This window comes from Xenopus laevis, chromosome 2S (assembly GCF_017654675.1).
Source record: "Xenopus laevis strain J_2021 chromosome 2S, Xenopus_laevis_v10.1, whole genome shotgun sequence".
In the NCBI taxonomy this organism is placed as follows: domain Eukaryota; kingdom Metazoa; phylum Chordata; class Amphibia; order Anura; family Pipidae; genus Xenopus; species Xenopus laevis.
Genome location: NC_054374.1, coordinates 21,893,195 through 21,913,454, shown reverse-complemented (window position 1 = coordinate 21,913,454; position 20,260 = coordinate 21,893,195). Strand labels below are relative to the sequence as shown.

Here is a 20,260-nt window from a genome sequence, read left to right as displayed (position 1 = left end):
TCATTTTTTAAGGGGAGTCTGGATAGAGCGTAAAAGCAGCTTCCTCTGAGTTATCGGACTTTGTGTGTTATTGTTTTTTCTTCTCGAATAAGCAGGCGCCAGTTTTATATGAGCCGCGAACGCTGTGCGTTCGTCAGATTGAAGTATACAAGTCAATGGTATTTTTAATTTTTTATATATATATAATTATATAAGTTATGCATTTATACATTACGAGTTGAACTCGGCCAACCAAAGAAACAAGGGACATTTAAAAAACAAAAAAAACAATTGTGGCCTTGAATTTAAACTCTGTATGCTTATTGTTTACAATATGAACTAGTAGTACTTAGACTGCCGTTTGTGAGCAATACAATTAGCTTGGCCTAGCATGGCATTGTAGTTTCCTTAGCATATAAATATGACCAAAATGACCACCTCTTTCACTTCCACTTTCGCCTGTGGCATTGGAATTTTCCAACCTCTTGCTTCTTTTTTCCCTTGCAACATTCCCATGATTGCCTTTAGAACAAGTGTCAAGTCTTGAAACCAAAAAAATTGGGACAAACAATATTGGAGTTGTAAAATATGATATAAATTTAATTTTGTAACAACTTTATTATAAGGTCAATTTTGAAGTTTTAAGGACAATGTTTAACTACAGTCTTCTTTTTATACTTGTGCTAAAATGTTTTCAGAGTTTTAATTAAAATTAAAACAAATCCAAAATATTTATAGGAAAAAAATTGAAGGGATAATGTGAGGAAAAAAAACATTTGTACCTCTCCATCACTAATTGGAGTGACTACTTAAAACCCCACAATCTTCCTCTAACAGTAGATGTGTCTTTGAGTAAATGGGGCCACATACACTGCCAGATGTTCCCAATTTGGCCCTGGCCATGTGCAGGTCAAAATTATTGGTGGTGGGTCTACTTTGGTCATTGGACAATGACTGCAATAAGGTGGTCCTCTTCCAATAGTATTTTTAAACTTGCCTGATGTTAAGCCAGATACTGGTTGAACAGGTCCTTCTGTGCACCCCAACCACAGTCCAATAAGTTGACGACTAGTCCAGAAGGGCTGATTGGGCAGCTTTTATCAGCCCAATTTAAGAAAACTGCATCTCTCTCTAAGGGACAGATTTATTAAGGGACAGATTTATCAAGGGTCGAATTTAAAATTCGAATTATGGAATTCGAATTTCCAATTTATTTTAGTGTAATTCGACTAGGTAATAGTCCAAATTTAATTTGAGTTTAAAAAAATTAGAATTTTGAAATTTATCATGTACTGTCCCTTTAATAATTCCAATTTGACTATTCACTGTCTAAAACCTGGCGGATTGGTGTTTTAACCTGTGGGGGACTGCCTACAATTTGGAGTCATTTGGTGGACTTTTGAAAAAAAAAACATGAATCAAATTCGATCCTATTCAACCGGATTTAAAAAATATGAATTTTTTAATAAATTTTGATTGGTCGTTTTTTTTTTCAAATTTCAAGTTTATGGGAGTTTTTAGAAATTCCTTTAACTCGAAATTCAACCCTTAATATATCTGCCCCTAAATGTCGAATTTGGGGGGGGGGTTCCATGGTTCAAGAAAATTGGTTGAAGAATATGATCACAGATATTTTCTAATTGGAATGTTTTATCGAAAAAAAAACAGAAAAATTATAATGCAATCCAATTTTTCAAAATTCAATGCTTTTCCATAAATACGATGTAAAAAGTGATGTCGTTTTCAGAAAAAAATCTGATTCTCATGTTAACTATAAATTGGACGCGGTTGAGCATGTTTTTACTGATGAGGTATGGGATCCGTTATCCGGAAAGCTCAGAATTAAAGAAGGGCCATCTCTCATATACTCCATTTTATCCAAATTTTTAAATAGGATTTAGTTTTTCTCTGTAATAATAAAACAGTAGCTTGTACTTGATCCAAACTAAGATATAATTAACCCTTATTGGAAGCAGAACCCGCATATTGGGTTGATTTAATGATTACATGATTTTCTAGTAGACTTAAGATAGGAAGATCAAAATTACAGAAAGATCCATTATCTGAAAAGCCCTAGGTCCTGAGCATTCAGGATAACGTCCCATACCTGTATAGAACAACCAAATTTTTTTACCACGGCCAATGCACTACAAAAACTATGAAATTCTAAAACAGAACTCTGGGTTGATATGCAAAACAATAATACTGGTACCCCCTAAAGCTTGGCTGAAAGCTTGAAAAATCAGGTCATCATTGCAATGAGACACCAACATGGAAACCGAATGAGAATGTGCTTAGTTGAATGTAGCAATGTCTTATGCTTGCAACCCATTTTAAAGTAGAAGGTCTTTTTACTTGGGGGTGCCTAACTTTTGGCTTTGTTTTGTGATAACATGTACTTACCTATTAGGAGAAAACTGCACCGGCCTGTTGATTCTTCCAGCGAGCACCATGGAGCGATTGTCTTCCTGCTTCTTCTTTCTTCAAATTTCCCAGGGCAGACGCATGGGCAATAGAATGAAATAACCGACTTCTTAGTTAAAGTTCGACTTTTCGTTCTACTGCTCATGCGCAGCCACAAGAAAAAAGAAGCCAGAAGACAATCGCTCCGTGGTGCTCGCTGGAATAACGCCAGGCTGGTGCAGTTTTCTCCTATTAGGTGCACCATCTTGGGGTTTCAGGTAAGAACATGCGACTACTTGGGGGTGCCTAACTTTTGGCACCCCAAGTAAAAAGACCTTTTCTTCTCCTTTAAGGAGCATTTAACAGAACGTCCATTCTATTCTTCTCGTGAATTGTCATAGATATTCAAAGCATTCCAGATTTCCATACTGGTGTGTCCTGGTCGGGTGATTTTGTTGGGAAGATCAGGGATAACAATTCCATCATTTTCGGGGGCTATTGGTAAAATGGACTATAACGTATAAAGCTCAGAACACAGATATGGCCTTTGCTTTAGTCATTTTGCTAAACTTCACTGTATAAACCGTTGATGGGGGGCACAGGTTTTTACAAATGGCCTGCAATCAGCAAACATTGATGCAACAATTATTTAACTTGGTACATTAAAGGGGGTTGAAAAATGTACATAAAAACATTTCCTAAATACATTCTCTCTGAATTAATTAGAAAAAGAACCAAAAATGTCCCTCTGTTTTTTACGGACCACTACATTCTTACAAAAAACCCCATAATGGTTGTGTTATATGTGTAACCAGGACCTAACACTAATTGATTCTTTGTTGCATTAAAGGCAGCTTATTAGATGTGTCAGAAAAAAGACTTTGTCTAAAGCAGCAGTACTAATTATTATTTAAAGAAATCAAATATATAAACCAATAAAAATCATCAACAAAAATTCCTTGGCTTTTTTCTTAATTTCATTTTAATTATACATTTTAGTCTAATGATGCAATAATTTGGTAGTGTTTAGCTTAGTGCTTGTCATACTGGAATTTTGAGTGTTGTCCAATGCCTCTAAAGTATCAGGGTCAGAACTAGGGGTAGGAACTAGGGTTCAACTGGTGGGGCAAAATAAATAATGAAGAAAATACTCTGCTCCTTCTCCAGTCCTGGTTTAGTAGTTCTTGAAAGGGTTAGTAGGAGCAGAAGCAGGTTAACAAGCTTGAGGGGCTGGGGTGACATTTTGAGTAGAGTCCTGCACGGGTGCAATTGGAAGAACCCATGCCGACTTAGACCCCTAACCTGACGTGCACATCCCCCTCCCCATATCTGCTACCCAACCTGGACCATATAATTTAAACTTACCTTCCGACCTGGGTGCTGCAAAACCAGAAGTGAAGTCATCACAGACCGTAAGTGTTGTCACCTCAGTGCCAATTCTTCCAAAAAGGTACGAAAATCACCTACAGGACTGCGAGGGCTAGTGGGACCAGTCCTGCACATTCACCAGGTACTCGAGCGGGTTACCCGCGGACTACCCCCTTGGTAAGGGAATCCAGGATTTCCTACCCAGAATTCGAACGCCTTGTGGGTATTCTGCAGGTACCTGCAGGTACCCAACCCAGTGCAGGGCTCTAATGTGGGGCATCTGGGCTCCCAAGCACAAGGCAAGGTTGTTGTAGTTAGTGAGCTGTGGGGCCATGAAAAATGCTTGATTCACTGGTCAGAAAAGGGCAGGTATTGTGGGTAGTTGGAAAAATTTAGATGGATCATGGGCAGGGTTTTGGCATAATTGGGGAGTGGCCAAGGTAAATCAGGGGCATGGCCGTGCATGAAAGGGGTTTTTGACATTGGGGCCATATTTAATTTTTTAACAGTGACCGCCACTGAGGCAGCCCTGGTGCCCACTGGTGCTAGGTCCCTGATAATTTAGTAACATGGGTCTCCATGACTACTGAAGGTGACCTTGACTCAATTACACACTCAGTCAACCAAGCAAAAACTCAAGCACAAAATTGGTAAGTCAACATATAGTAGCCCTAATTATTTACTTTAGTCGTATTTCTAAAGTGGTCACCATCCTTCTTTGTTACATTGTTTTGAAACCCCCAGATCCATCCATCACTGTCCTCTACCTTCCCTATGACTTTTTATTTAGGGAGGGATGTTTTTAATACTAAAAGAAAAACATTCTTGTTTCTTTAAAGCTGAGCCATTGCCAGATGAATGTTTGACCCTCCATCTACATAACTCAATAATACTCAATACAAGAGACCTCTGAGTAACCCTAAAGTACTCACATTATTATAGAAGTGCCCAATAAAATGATAATGCTCAAGTAGCCATTGACCCATTTGACAATGTGACTCTCCTGGCTTATAAGTGAAACTAAGCTAAAGCATCTTCCAAAGTGTGTATGATAGGTTGCTCACAAGAGACTCTTAGGTGATACTTTATTTCAGGTCCCATGACTGTGGTAGGTATAATGACCCTCTTCTAGACATCAGTTTTTAAAAAGGTGCATGTTTACCCTAGTGCCGAGACCCTATTGAACCAATGGCACCTTTGCTTTCATGAGTCTGTCTTCATGAGAATAAAAAAAATACTTTGTAATTGGTTATGTGATCACTGACATAGTTGTCAAATCCTTTTTAATCTGCAGTATTAATTTATCTTTCATAATGCTCAATATTGCAATTCATTCATATCATGGACATTCATATCCTTCATATCATAGCCTTGTTGATACAGTCCTTGTCCAATGGGTCTACATGGGCCCCCCATGAATGATCTGATGAGGCCAAACAAGGGGATCTGGCCATGTATGTCCACTTTAATATAAAATATGTTGGCAATACCAAGTGGGTCCTTAAAAAAGGCGTTTATGAACATATATCAAATACTATAGGGTTTAACTAGAAATTAAGCTACACGTGTCCATTGTGTTCAGAATCAGGGGAAATTTTTATAAGGTACAGACAGGCATCATGGAGATATGAGAGGGGGATAGTGAAGATTAACTTCATTATTTCAGAAATGGCATAGAATATTTAAGTAATTATATTTAGAAAGTACCTCTTTTCAGTGGGATAAAGCTTATATTTTTTTATTTATGAGATAGCGTCCCTTTAATTACATCATTGAATAATTCTGTCACCTTCTAATCAAATGCATACAGAAAAAACCCACAACTCTATCCAAAAAGTGTATATTCTAATATTTCTAATTAAAATTGACCTGGCTGCATGGCTCTAAGTCCGTCTCTTATGGGTGTAGCATTCTCTGCAATTAGGTTCAAAATAATGTAAATGATGTTCTCACTCACTGATGATGAAAGTGGAAAGTGGGTGCAGCGCCCCGAACCTGTAGCATGGGGTGAGATACAAGAAAATAGATGAATAGGCATGCACTTCTGCGACACACCAGGTTGGATATAATTCAACATTTTTTCCATGGATTAAAATCAAATGCCCTAACGCGTTTCGTATCTAGAGATACGTTATCATAATCACCATGCCTATGATTATCTCTAGATACGAAACGCATTAGAACGTTTGATTTTAATCCATGGAATAAAGGTTGAATTATATCCAACCTGGTGTGTCTACCTTCTAAGCAAGTCCAATACTAAAGGCCTCGGTACAGAAGAGAGTCTGAGAGCCCTAACATGGAACATTTGACTGTTCATGGTTAAGAACGACCAATTAATTCTAATTTAAAGCTCGACTGCAACATCCTTTTCGACACCAGTTTACCTTGGGTCCATTATAAAGGAGGTCTATGTAATGCACTCTGGGAGTTATCATCCTTGTAACACTAGATGTGTTAGCAGTGTGTTCAAGTCCAAACAACCAACAAAATATAATGACAAAAGGATCTTGTATTAATCAGTAGTAGATGTTTGTATCCCAAAAAGGGACTGAGTTGCACTTGCCTGGCTGCTCCAGCAGGGGGGAGTAACGTTTCAGGAATTATTTTTCGGAATGCCCATAAACACTGTTTGTTTGCCTTGAGCAAATCTGTATAATTTCCAGCAAAGCCAAAGCCATTTGCCTGACAGTCCTGTAGCTTATTGGTTGCCTGCGCTTGGATAAAAAGACCCAGGACTTTACAAGCTCCGAAACAATTAAATGAGCTGTTACGGCTCACGTCTCACGGTCAATATCGAACAAACAGGTTGAACTGGAAATAGGAAATTATAATATATCAAAAAAATTTCAGTTGTGTTTAACCCCTCCGTTACCAGAAATACAGTTATTTTGTTTTTCCCCCCATAATTCCAGTGAAATTGCAGATGCACTCTACATTGGTGAATTCAGAGCCCTAATGTAGTTCCAAGCGCCTGGCTCTCTATAATCTCAATCTGATTTTTTATAAAGGAGTTTTTGAGCTCAGAATTAAATATAGATCGGCATGAACTGGACTGGCACCTGGAGTTCAGAACACAATGTGGATCTGGTTGTACTGGGACAGACATTTGTACGACTTTGTCAATGTGATTACAACTTGAATAATAATAATACACTGACCCCTCCATCATACAGTACTGCCATACTACTACCGACTGCACTCACCCCTTCATTATACTTTACTGCCATACTGCCAACACAGATGAAGTACTTCATTGATGGATGTGACACAAATTCTCTTTGGTGGGTGCTGATGGTAGAAGATCCCAAACAGTAAATGCATTCAGATGTTATATACTTGCAGTTTGCAGCCCCCAAAGGTAGTACTTACTGTCTGGGGGACAATCCCCAGCCACAGGTAAACCTCAAAGAGGTGAATCACTCCAGAAATCTATCTATGTCTAAGCCTGACGGCCTGAGTCCCTCTATTGGCCTCATTGACACTGCATGAAATTATTAGCCTTCTCGTTGGAGCCTCTGTCTGCTCTACTAACTACCCTGATCCTGCATTTCATTCCTAGACTGACTATTACAAATTTCCTAGCACTTACTTATCCTATACTGGATCCTTCATTTGTTCCAGACTCTATGGAGCAGTACACCTCCTCCAGCAAGTGGAGAACAAAACAGGCCAAACACTTGTGCTTCCCTTTTTATGGAATAGAACAGTGACATCTACTGGGCAGTTACTGAATTGCCAGGACATTACTTTAATACAGGATAAAAAAAACATCTCTTCAGACGAAGATCACATGCCAGGAACTATCCCAGGACCTATGCTGGGCAATTGGAAAAATGGACTAAAAATATTTGAATTTCGCACTAGTGTAAAAAATATGGGCGTGCATAAGAAACGAGCAGAGGGGAGGCAGCAGGCATTCCCACACCTCCCAGGTAATAATACAACTGACCATAGTGTCTTCCGTAGTCTGCTTGATCACTGCACTCACAGTTACTGCAACATACATTATTTATTGTGCCATTAAACTAAACTGAACCATATTCTGATGGGTCTGTGACTATCTTTGTTAGGTGCAAATCCCAACCAACATATTGTTCACTTTGGTCAACTGCCATTATGGACAATGAGTGTCCTTGCCATTGATCACTGCCTATCTTCAATGTGATGTGCCCCAAACTCAGCATTATCTCTGCCTGTTCTGACTTTGACCTATTCTAGCCTTTGCTTGGTCCCTGTGTAACTGGTGCAGGGTGTGTTCCAGATTCTGCCTGATGACTGAATGTCCTAACCGCCACCTTTTCCAGACCTGATCACTGTTGATCCTGACCGTGTTTCAAATTCTGCTTAGTCCTGCTTATTCTAAGCAAAGCATGAGCTCCATTGAGAGCTCAATCACTCATTCTCACTTCAGTTATAACAAACAAATGAATGGCACCCGCCTGTGTTACTGTGGCAATAGTCCTGTGTAATAAGTACCTACAGTAAATAACCTTGCATAATCCATTGCATGGGATTATACGAAATGGGACGTTATGCAGCGTAACACAGCAGCCGACTGCCACGCTATCTGATATATTTGCAGTGTGGTGCAATTGTAATTCAAACAAAGGGCTTGGGGTTTGTATAACTGATTTGGCCAAAAAAGCTGAAACCTGAAACCGAATTCTCCCTTTTAAATATGCAGTATTGGGTTTCCTAGTGGAGATGTTTCTTGGGCTGTCCGATGGTGCTACTATTTTGACAACATTTGGAGGCTTCGGGTTTCATTATTGTGATTTAATTGATTATTGGCACGACAGTTCTACATGTTATCCCACCTACCTGCAGCTTCTCCGGAAGCCACCTAGCCTTTCTGTACACACTGTCCTAAAAGTTCTAAAAAAATGCCTGGAAATAGGTAATTTTAACGTTTTTTTTTTTTTTCTCATGTACACTCTTTCATGGCTGACACCTGAGGATCTCAGACCATACAGATCGCTAACAGTGCAATATGCCTATTGTGATATCACCTGAATAAGAAATAAGCATCTGCTTGGCTTCAGGCAAACTGTGTTAATCTGATGTCATTGAACAGGTAAAATGCTGACGGTTCCTGCAGTGATCAAGAATCGTTCACAGCAAGGTTCACAGCTCAGTAGTAAGTCCTCTATTCAGACTTCCCCAATCTGAATTCTTTCTTCGTCTGATAATCTTCCCTCCATTGTTATGTCACTGTGTTGGGCTTTGGAGAGACCAAGATAGCTCCTGCAGACTAGCTAGTTAAATGGGTTGTTCACCTTTAAATTAACTTTCAGTATGATGTAGAGACTGATATTCTGAGACAATTTGCAATTGGTCTTCATTTTTATTTATATTTATTATTTGTGGTATTTGATTTATTTAGCTTTAATTCAGCAGCTCTCCAGCCTGCAATTTCAAACTTACCCTAGCAACCATGCACTGATTTGAATAAGAGACTGGAATATGAATACGGTAAGAGATGCCTGGATAGAAAGATGAGTAATAAAGAGTAGCAATAAAAATAAATGTGTAGCCTTAGCATTTTGGTTTTTTTTAATTTGAAAGAGCATCGTTGGACTGGAGGATCCGGAGCCCACTAGGGCTGCTGCTTCCGGGGCCCACAAACCCCCCCCCCGGGCACTGGCCCCAACCGCAATCCCCAGACCCCCTGAACAGCTCACAATAAACCGGGTGCATGTCGCTTTAACTTACAGTTGTATCAGACGTTCCCAATTCTTTTCTATCTGGTTAACTTCAGCACTAATTTGCCTTTATTTAGCATAAGGAAGATTAATAGGCCTGGGGAAGCAGAGGATCTTGGGGAAGCTGCCTCTCCATGATGGAAGGGATATGCTTGGCTTTGTGCTACTGTAATTCCACTTCATTAGACAGATTGTATTAAAGAGATCACAGCGCTAATTAACAACAAATCACTAGAGCAGATAAGGCTAACAGTGCGTAGCTCACTCCCATGTCATACCCTACCCTGTATCATGAAATATTGCTATTGCCTTAATAATAACAACAATATCACCTGTCAGGGGACACCAATTCAGGCCACAATTAATAGCAACGAGCAGATTTACTTTTTGTTCCACTTCTCGTTGCAAGTGCTACTTAGTTTGAATAATGAGTGTATTGTAAAGAAGAAATATTTTCTTGCGGTTATTCACTTCATTAAAGAGGCAAAATAACATTCATGCTGAATTGTCCTCAGTACAAGCAAATACCTATGCTGCCATAGTTTTATGGTTTCATTTATCTTATTTCTCTGCACAGACTATAAGTAACCTTAGAGGGCTGCTCCTGCTGAATTTTGCTTAAGGGGTCCTGTCATTGGAAAACATGTTTTTTTCAAAACGCATCAGTTAATAGTGCTACTCCAGCAGAATTCTGCACTGAAATCCATTTCTCAAAAGAGCAAACAGATTTTTTTGTATTCAATTTTGAAATCTGACATGGGGCTAGACATATTGTCAATTTCCCAGCTGCCCCCAGTCATGTGACTTGTGCCTGCACTTTAGGAGAGAAATGCTTTCTGGCAGGCTGCTGTTTTTCCTTCTCAATATAACTGAATGTGTCTTAGTGGGACATGGGTTTTTACTATTGAGTGTTGTTCTTAGATCTACCAGGCAGCTGTTATCTTGTGTTAGGGAGCTGCTATCTGGTTACCTTCCCATTGTTCTTTTGTTTGGCTGCTGGGGGGGTAAAAGGGAGGGGGGTGATATCACTCCAACTTGCAGTACAGCAGTAAAGAGTGATTGAAGTTTATTAGAGCACAAGTCACATGACTTGGTGCAGCTGGGAAATTGACAAAATGTCTAGCCCCATGTCAGATTTCAAAATTGAATATAAAAAAATCTGTTTGCTTTTTTGAGAAATGGATTTCAGTGCAGAATTCTGCTGGAGCAGCACTATTCATTTTGAATTTTTTTTTTCCCATGATAGTTTTATGGTATCTCTCTGTACAGGCTATGAGCAAACATGGGGGCTGTTCCTGCTGAATTGTGCTTAGTACAAGGGGATACCTATATTGACATAGTTTTATGGGATCTCTCTGTACAGGCTATGCGCAAATTTAGGGGCTAATCCTGCGGAATTGTGCTCAGTACAGGGGAATACCTAAGATGATATAATGGTATGGTATCTCTCTGTGCAGGCTATGATCAAACTTAGGGGGCTGTTTCTGCTTAACTGTGTATTTTTTTTCAGGCTGAGAGAAGCTGATCTGCTCAGTGCCCCTGCTCCATTGATTTAGATCCAATCAGTATTTGGGCTGATCTCATCCTGTGTGTGATTGGATTCAAATTAATAGAGCAGGGTTACTGAGCAGATCTGCTTCTCTCAGCCTGTAAAAACACACAGGGTGACAACAGCAGGATCCTTCAGCCTGTGTGCCCATAGCCTTAAGATGCATTGCTGCAATATAGCACTGAATTCAGTGCCCAAGACTGAACAGCTTCCAAATTGCTAGGTCCTGCCCCTTCTGTCTTCCTGCAAAGGGATATAACACAGTTACTTTGTTTTATTTGCTAATCGCAACTATTTTATATGCAGCTGCAAACATCTTTAGAATCCTAAGCACTAAATTAATGGACACTTATTATTGAATGATAATCTAGCTCTAAAGTCTGTACTCACCACCCAGCTGAAGAAAGGTATAGCAAACTGAACCGTATCACAGATGTACTGCAGGCATTTACAGATCCGACATACAGGCAAAGTGCAAACTTTATTTTAAGCAAATATGAGAAATATAATAGCCTTACACGTTTTGTGCATAGGGTATTTAATCATATAGCAACTTGAAAGCAAAAGTACCTTTCTAGGCGGGGCAGAATAAATGCTTTACTGTGTTTGACAAGGTTTCATGTAAGACACATCAGGAATCATTAGCAAAAACCTTGGACATAAGTGCAAGGGCAACCAGGGGCTTTAAAGTGTGGCATTTAATTCACATTAAGGAAGCTCTTTTAATTGGGGTCTTATCTGTCTTTGCCAGATAAAAACATATAGCCTGCCATAGGGCCTGTGTCTGCGGGAGAGAGTGGACCAGACTAGGGGTAGAAGGCATAGAAGGTATGTGCCTTGTGCCCCCCAGCTTTGCACCCTAGGCACGTGCCTACTCTGCCGACCCCTATTTCCAGCCCTGCCCTAATTTGTGCCTCTGAATGATGCATACCCATCTCACACCCATCATGAATACAGCTCTGCCCAATGCTAGCAGCACATCTTCATGGGGCAGGCTCAGGTCTCTGTGCCCAAAGCTGAGCAAAGATGTTGTAATTTATTTAGGGTTGTGGGTAGAGTACAAAGTTCAAAAACTTAGTAGATTGCTCTAGTTTTTCATATGCTGCACCCTACTTTCCTCTTTGTAAATTACTCTTATGGACTCTCTTTATGCCTCTATCATCCTATATTTCCCAGCTCTTGGATATAGTGTTGAGTGTTTTCCCTTCATACTCTCTAGGACCATGCACAATGCTGATCCCTCTGTCACCCCTGTACATCACAAATACCTTCCAACTGCCCAAAAGGGGCAGGACTCACCAGAGCATGGGCTGGAGTTTGGGCAGGTGATGGGGGTGGCAAAAAATGAGTGGTAGGTGTTCTCCTATAATCTGTACAGTTAATTGCCTCCTGATTAAACTGTTACCGCCTGTTAAATATACAGAATGTGACAGTAATAAAGGGAATTAGATTGTAAGCTTCTTTGGGACACAGCTTGCTACATAACCAATGAACAGCAAGTAGTCAGCACAGCAGGTTCCAGACTTTCAACATAGTGCAGATTTCCCCAGTAGCCACATTCACTGGTGTGTTCAACAATGAGATTAAGACAGCACTACTCAATTTCTATGAATTAAAAATGCCTTTATTGCATTATTCTCTGTGCATTGCAGCTATGTTTCGAGCACTTCTTGGCTTAATAAAGAAAACATAACTGTAATGCCCAGAGAATAATGCAATAAAGGCATTTTTAATTCAAAGAAATTGAGTAGTGCTGTCTTAATCTCATTGTTGTACACAACCAATGAAGACAGCAAAAATATTTAAAGACACTGTACATTCAAATTATAATTTTATTGACAACAATCCACAAAAAATGCATAGTACTGGCAATGATATACAGCAGCAAATGGAAATTCTGCAATACAAACACAGGTTGGCTCTTTAATACAGAATACCCACCACCGTATAACAAATATAAAATTGTGCACACAAATGGACGTGTATTTAAAAAAAAAGGTGCAAAACAATATTCACATACATAGTAAATTTACAGTGACTATTTTAATTTACTTCCAATAGATTACAGATAAATATTAGCAGCAGATCAGCTTCCAGAAAACTGATCGTCACAGGATACAAGTTTCTCTTCCATAATTAACATTTGAAATTAAGAAGTGTTTTTGAAAAAAGTGAGAAAGACAATTGGTCTTTGATCACAGATTCTTAAAGGAGCCCATGGTCCATGTGCGGCACTCTATGATTGGCTTTGAGTATAAGATTGACAGCCACTACAGTTATGAAAATGGGGGGACCTATCTTCTCCCAAAGTGCACTGGAGCCTGGAAAATAATTATTACTCCAGCTCTGCGCAATATATACTGTATATACAATGCTTCCCACAGCGGTAGATATCCATGTAACCAAAGACCTTCTACAATGCTAAATCAAGTTGTCATGTGACTTCTGTGTTATGAAGTCATCACAATTAAATAATGTTGGTGACATCATTGCTCTAGGGTCTCAATGAGATAATTACCTCATGTCAGTCACAGCTATCATTCACCCCTAGAAGTCAACAGTAGAGTCAACGATTAAGGTCACTCAATGTGTCTGGCCATTTCCATGATGGCAGTCTCCTCAGTATGGCAGTGTGCTGCCCATGTGTCACGTGAGATAAAATTGCAGTGTAGGTATAACCTTGTAGTAAGCACAGGACCACTGTCAGTAATCATCGGGCTCCATACTACTAAGTTAGAAAAGCCTTCCCCACATGGAGCCCTGATTATTAGCCCACCAGTTACCCAGGCTTCCTGGGCCCTGTCTACCAGAAATAGGGGACCCTAATGAAAAAATTTCCCATGCACGGTCACTCCCATGATATACCCCATTGTGCCAAAACCATGTTCTCTACCTGCTTAACTAACCCCCTATGCAACCCTGTTAGTTGCACCTTTGCAACTCTTGGTACCCCTGTTTGCCGATGACTGGACTACCCCCTGTACCCCCATTAAGAGTTGTATTTGGTACTGGCTTTCAAATAACAGACTGCCTGCATCATCCTACACTTTGCTTCTTTCATGTTCCTGTCTCATAAAACATTGCAAAGATTGATGTTCCTCACAACTAGACTTCTAAGGTCTATGGACTTAGAGAAACTAACAAACATTTACAGTAGGCTAATAAGTCAGGTATATTCCTACAACACTCTCTTTATCAAACAGTGCATGGTTCAAATAATGATACAAAATGTAAGAGACAAAAAGGATAATGGTGCGATTATTGTCCACTGAAAGTCTTACTCAATTGATGTCCTGCCTCACGTGCCTGCATTGTCCATGTTGCTGTCTTGTATGAATACAAGGAGGACCTTTGTTCACATATTCTATTTTGGTGTCTACTACTGTATGTCTTTTGGATGTGTGTGTATGTTTTTAGTTTATATTTTTTAATATAATTTTGGTCATTTTGGAGACTTCCACTAGAGCAGGCGGAAAGCTTTTCAATTTCCCAGACTATGCAATTGCTTAATCCAGTTCCAGTGTATCCAAAAAATTAATGAGTTTTCTTTTTACCGACCATACTAACATGGTGCAGCTATTACTGATCAAGGCGCATTAATTCCTCAAGCCTTTATTCCATCAGCCTTGACTACTTTTGTCACTTGAAAAAAATACAATTTTATGCTAATTAAACATTGGTTTGCCTCTCTCTGTCTGTTATTTCTTGTTGTCTGTACGTTTCCTCCAATTTGCATTTCTCAAAATCTGCAAGATAAATAGTTTCTATGGCTTTGCATTTTCTGATTTTGTCAAAATTGCTGAAATCAGCAACATATTTCCCTTGGGAAGATAAAGAAACAACCGGCACAAACTCGTAGCCCCAGTACATCTCCTCGGGAAGGTACGATGTCCTGCTCTGACATACTGTGCTGGTAGATTCCACGGTGGCATTCAGAAGAACGACAAGTTCAAAATCCTTTGTCTTGATATTGTCCACCGTTAGATCCCTAAGTGGGCTGTTCTCATCAAGCACATGATAAAATGTCAATGGTAAGATTAAAAATGGACTTTCAGAAGAAGAGTCCGCATTGAAGTTCATGTTGGCCTGCTGAAGAAGGATCTTCTCACCTTCTTTGGTTTCGTATGAATGAAGAAGTTTTCCATAAAGTTGGCACTGTATTAAGAGGCTCTTTCTCATGTTGGCCACTTGTACCACAAGGCAAAGTTTTCCATTGTGTTTAGTAATAACAGCCTTGTTGCTGAATTTTATAGTCTCTGCACGTTTTTTGGGTCTAGCTATTTTGGCTAAGAAGGTGCCTGTGATGAAAATTTCAATTAATGTTGTAATGACCAATTGGGCCACCAGCATGAAAATGGCATGTGGACACTCTTCCGTGATAAAACGGAAGCCATAGCCAATCGTTGTCTGAGACTCCATTGAAAAGAGGAAAGCTCCGGTAAAGGAGTCAACGTTCATAACACAGGGTGTATGATTTGACAAAGGTTCAATATTCATATCACCATGACAGATGGCAATGACAAAATAGATGACACCAAAGAAGCACCATGTCAAAAAGAAGGTAGCTGCAAACAGAGTGAGCTTGTACCTCCATTTCATATCAATTACAGTGGTCCACAAATCCTGGAGGTAAAGCAGGAAAACTCCTTCCACCTTGTCAATTTTCACATTGCTGTGTCCGCTTTTTGAGATAACTCTAGGTCTTTCTGACTTGCCTTCAACATGGATATCATCGAGCACAAGTGGGCAACTTGATAGATCTGAATGCCCTGCATCCATCTTCTGTCCTGGTTCAGCCCTAGGAAAACAAGTACATTTTAGTAATCAGCCATGGGAATATATACAAAGACACAGGGACAAAATGCTTCTACCTGACGTTGACACGTCCACAAGATGATCATTTTATCAAAGGAGTAAGATAAGTTAAGCAGTTAACATCATATACTGTAATAATCTAGACTATTTTACTTCCATACCCAAGGTTGTACTGATACTTATCATGAAAAGTATCCAAAGAGATACGTAAAATGCTGAACGGGTTCAAAGTGCTCCAATGCTATGCAATTACTTGTAACAAATAAGTCATCTGCAGTATAGAAAAGTAACAAATCTAAATGTTATGGAACAAGTCTCCATGTCTACTGTAATCTACAATGTACTGTGAATAAAGATCTTGGAAAAGAAAATACGTTGATTAAACCCTAAGTTCAAACATAAGGAATTTCTGGACACCGTCTGGTTGAAACGGTAAAAAATGTTACATCATTGCTTCATAGAGGGAATAATATATACCCTATCTAAAATCTAAGGCCCTTAGAAGTCACCAAGGAGGAGACTTCATAAAATCAATGGTGGTTAGAAATCACCAAGGAAGTGGTTAGAAGTCATCCATTGAGGTCCATGACAATTTATGGTTTATTCATTGCTTTGTGTGCCATGAAATTAGTGCTAGAATAGACTCTAGTCCTATGGCTTCATTCTGCAACTTCTTTTTGTTCATTTATTCTAGGTCTCTGTTTGGTTTATAGGAAAGAAATGGAGGACTGTGTTAGCAGTGCTGGGCAGGTTGACTTTAAAAAAGCAAGAGTATGGAAAGACGGTAGAAATAAGGCTAGAATGATGCTGTAGGGCAAGGTAGAGTCAGTAGGGACAATGGCATCAGGAGGGCAAATTTGCAAAAGTAAAGCAAGATGGCGACAGTAGTAGTGATAGGCGAATTTGTCCACTTTTGCCACAAAATTCGCGAAACGGGTGAAAAATTTGTGAAACAGGGATTTTGACAGCTTCAAAATGGGTGCCCACTGCAAATTTATGAATGTATTTGTAACAATGCATACTGTGTCTATAGACCTTTAGATGCTTTTGAATAAATCCAGCAGCACAACAACAACCAAAAACCAAACAAAAATCCAAAAACCTGCTGGAAGTTGTAACAACAGTATCAACAACAAAGGACCATTTTAAGCAGTTCAGCTTTTATATAATTAATGCAAAGAAAGAGAGTTGTCTATCTAGATGTTGCTGTGAGCTTTGCATTATCACATAGCCTTACTTCATGCAATGGGAATTGTCAGTGGTTCTCTGCTAGAGGAATTTCTAAGTACGATGGAACCATTCTTGCAAGTTTTGCTATTTATAGCCAAGGAATTATGCATTTATGATAATTTATAGGGCATAAGTAATATCTCAGCTTAGCTCCGGCAACTGCGGAGATCACAGGCTTGCCAATGGAATTATTAGTGACCCAGTTTTAAAATAGAAACTTGCTGAATAGGCTAATGCCAGATGTGGGAATGTGGGTTTGATAATGTCTGAGAGGTGCTAATTTCAGTAATTATTGCCCAAATATGGCTGATATAATTGCTGATTCAGATTCTTGAGACTGAGCAGCTTATAATGCTGTGCATGGAGCAGCCCAGTGTCTTGCCTGACCAGTATTTGGTCAAACACCTTGCATTTATCCAGGGATGGAACTAGAAGTAGCCAGCAGAGACACATATTTATGGTGCAAGTGTGAGAGTGAGTTAGCAAGTAAACGAACATGCATAATGCAGAACTTGTGCTATCGGCAGTGGGGAAAGAGGGTTGTGCCTATCGGGGGTCGGTGTCAGCAAAGAAATTTTGCCTTGAGCACAAATACTATTTGACCAAGCTCTGTAGCTATCAGTCAGGCAGGTGAGAGGATCTCAGAAGGCAAGGACCACATCAGTCCATTGACACAGTCTTCTGCCATCTTTTTTTGATGCTATGCTTTAAGTTTTATGTACGACAGATTAGACTGTTACTTATGGAACTGATTATCTGGCATTTTTACATTGCTATCTTATAACAATTGTGGCATTCAAAACCATGAGCACTAGACAAAAAGACATAATGTCCATCTCCTTTCCAGGAAAAAAGATCTGGCTCAAACCAAGGTAGTCTGACTGTGATTTGAATGGGAATCAACTAGTGAGTGTCCAGTCTGTACTGTCCCTGCCTACTGGAAACATTAAAGTCAGTGAAGCATGAAGTTGCACAGCGTACACTCCCTAGACCTGTAAATATAGACGGGCACGAGAAATTTAGCTCAATAAAACAATAAATGTCGGCTTGATGCATGCTAATAACCCCTCCTGCAACCTAGCAAAGTTACAATGGAAAAAAACAATGGTTATCTAACTTGCATTTCTAAGGCTGATAATCTGTCTGTTGATGACCCTAGTTTAGAAGGAAAGTAAGTGAAAACTAAGGACATTGGCATTTTTTTTTTTTTTTGCATAAGAAAAATGTGGGAAGAGTTGATTGACCTTATAGATAATGCAAGTCATTTTAGGGTGAAAAGAACCTGTGACCCTATGCAGAATCTTTGACCCTATTGCTCCTTCTTAATTTGCATAAATGTATATATACAGTATATATATTTATACTTACATAACTAATAGTTATACTTATCTAAAAAATAAAGTTACTTGGAAAAAAATGGCGGTCGAGGGCAAAGAACAACAATTCCTGTATACAGTATTTAAGCCAATATGTCAGATATCACAGTGTTCAGATCAATATCACAGGCCCAAACCAGTTCATAGAAATCAGGACTGTCAGTTTCTGCATTTCCCAAACCCCACCTAAATTCCAGCTCATGGTTCACCGATGGGCCAGATCTTCCCTTCATTCCATGAGGTTGCAATTCTTGGAAGTGGTTCGAAGAGCTTTGCCATTAGTACAAAATATCTGCCAATCTGTACATTCCAGAGATAAAGTAACAGTGGGAGATTTCAGCAAACGCAAGAAAATGACTCATTTCACTAAATGTAGAATTACACCCCCCCCCAAAAAAGAAACATTTAAGGTTTATTAGGATTGTGAACATGTTCCTCTAAATATCATGGTGATCAATATGCAAGATTTTCATTGAGACCAATGTACTGAACCCCAAAAATGTTACTGTCCATTTTGGGCTCCCTGCATCAATGCATTCTGGTGCATCTGCAAGGCCTGAGATTTACTGGACTTTTGGATCACAGTGGTGCTGTAAATGAGAACTGCTGTAACCAAATGCTTCTGAGCCTGCACTTGCTTTCCATTCAGCTGAATGGTGAGTCATTTAGAAACATTTGCTATGGAGGTCCCTGTCTGGCATCACCATCTACCATGGATATAGAGGTTCCTCAGGGGCATAACTATATAGAAAGCACTATATGGGGCCCCATAAGGCTCTCATTTATACACAAATTGAATAAATATTGGTAAAACAGGCATATATATATATATATATATATATATATCCAGAATGCTCGGGACCTGGGGTTTTCTGGATAATGGATCTTTCTGTAATAAGGCTCTAATTTATACACAAATTGAATAAATATTGGTAAAACAGGTATATATATATATATATATATATATATATATATATATATCCAGAATGCTCGGGACCTGGGGTTTTCTGGATAATGGATCTTTCTGTAATTTGGACCTACTAGAAAATCATGTAAACATTATATAAACCCAATTGGCTACTAGAAAATCATGTAAACATTATATAAACCCAATTGGCTGGTTTTGCTTCCAATAAGTATTAATTATATCTTAGCTGGGATCAAATACACGCTACTGTTTTATTATTAAAAAGAAAATGATTTTACAAAATTTGGATTATTTGGATAAAACGGAGTCTGTTTTGAGATGGCCTTTCCGTAATAAATATATATATATATATATATATATATATATATATATATATATACATATATATATATATATATATATATATATATATATATATATATATATATATATATATATATACTTGGCAAAGTCCATGAAAGTGAATAGGAACTTCTCTATACAAGTTGACTTAAGACTTACCTGGATTACCTGCAAAATATTCCAAGATTGTCAGGGTTATTGGGCCTAAACATTGCAGTGTTTTGTGCGATGGGTCTAGGGTACTCAAGGCTGATGATTTACTTAAGATCAATTAAATAAATTAAACCTCCCCTGAAAGGTTTGAGTTTTCCCCTCCCCGTCATGCCCAGTCCACTTAACACGGCCACTTGAAACTCCAGCAAATGGGCATTTACATCTCCATTAGGGAAATTTATTGGTCAGTCCCCTGCGGCCGCACAATCCAATAATAACTTGTGTTCTCCAAGCAGCTCATTAGTGATTCATGGGTAACATTTAGTAACAAAGCCGAGCCTCGTCCACAGTGTTAATTAATAATGTTCCGCTGTCAAAGTTCTACCGAGCGCTTTGTCCATATGAAAGCAAA

The 20,260-nt window shown here is 39.0% G+C and overlaps 1 protein-coding gene across 1 annotated transcript in view; it reads right to left on the bottom strand.

Moving 5' to 3' along the window:
- Positions 1-12,822: 12,822 nt before the first annotated feature.
- kcnj15.S (potassium inwardly rectifying channel subfamily J member 15 S homeolog) overlaps positions 12,823-20,260 on the bottom strand; it is a 36,441-nt gene continuing 29,003 nt past the window's right edge. The window contains exon 2 of the mRNA XM_018248911.2: positions 12,823-15,802. Within this exon, the coding sequence (XP_018104400.1) occupies positions 14,674-15,783 (1,110 nt within the window). The 5' untranslated portion in view covers positions 15,784-15,802 and the 3' untranslated portion in view covers positions 12,823-14,673. The remainder of the gene's footprint in view (positions 15,803-20,260) is intronic.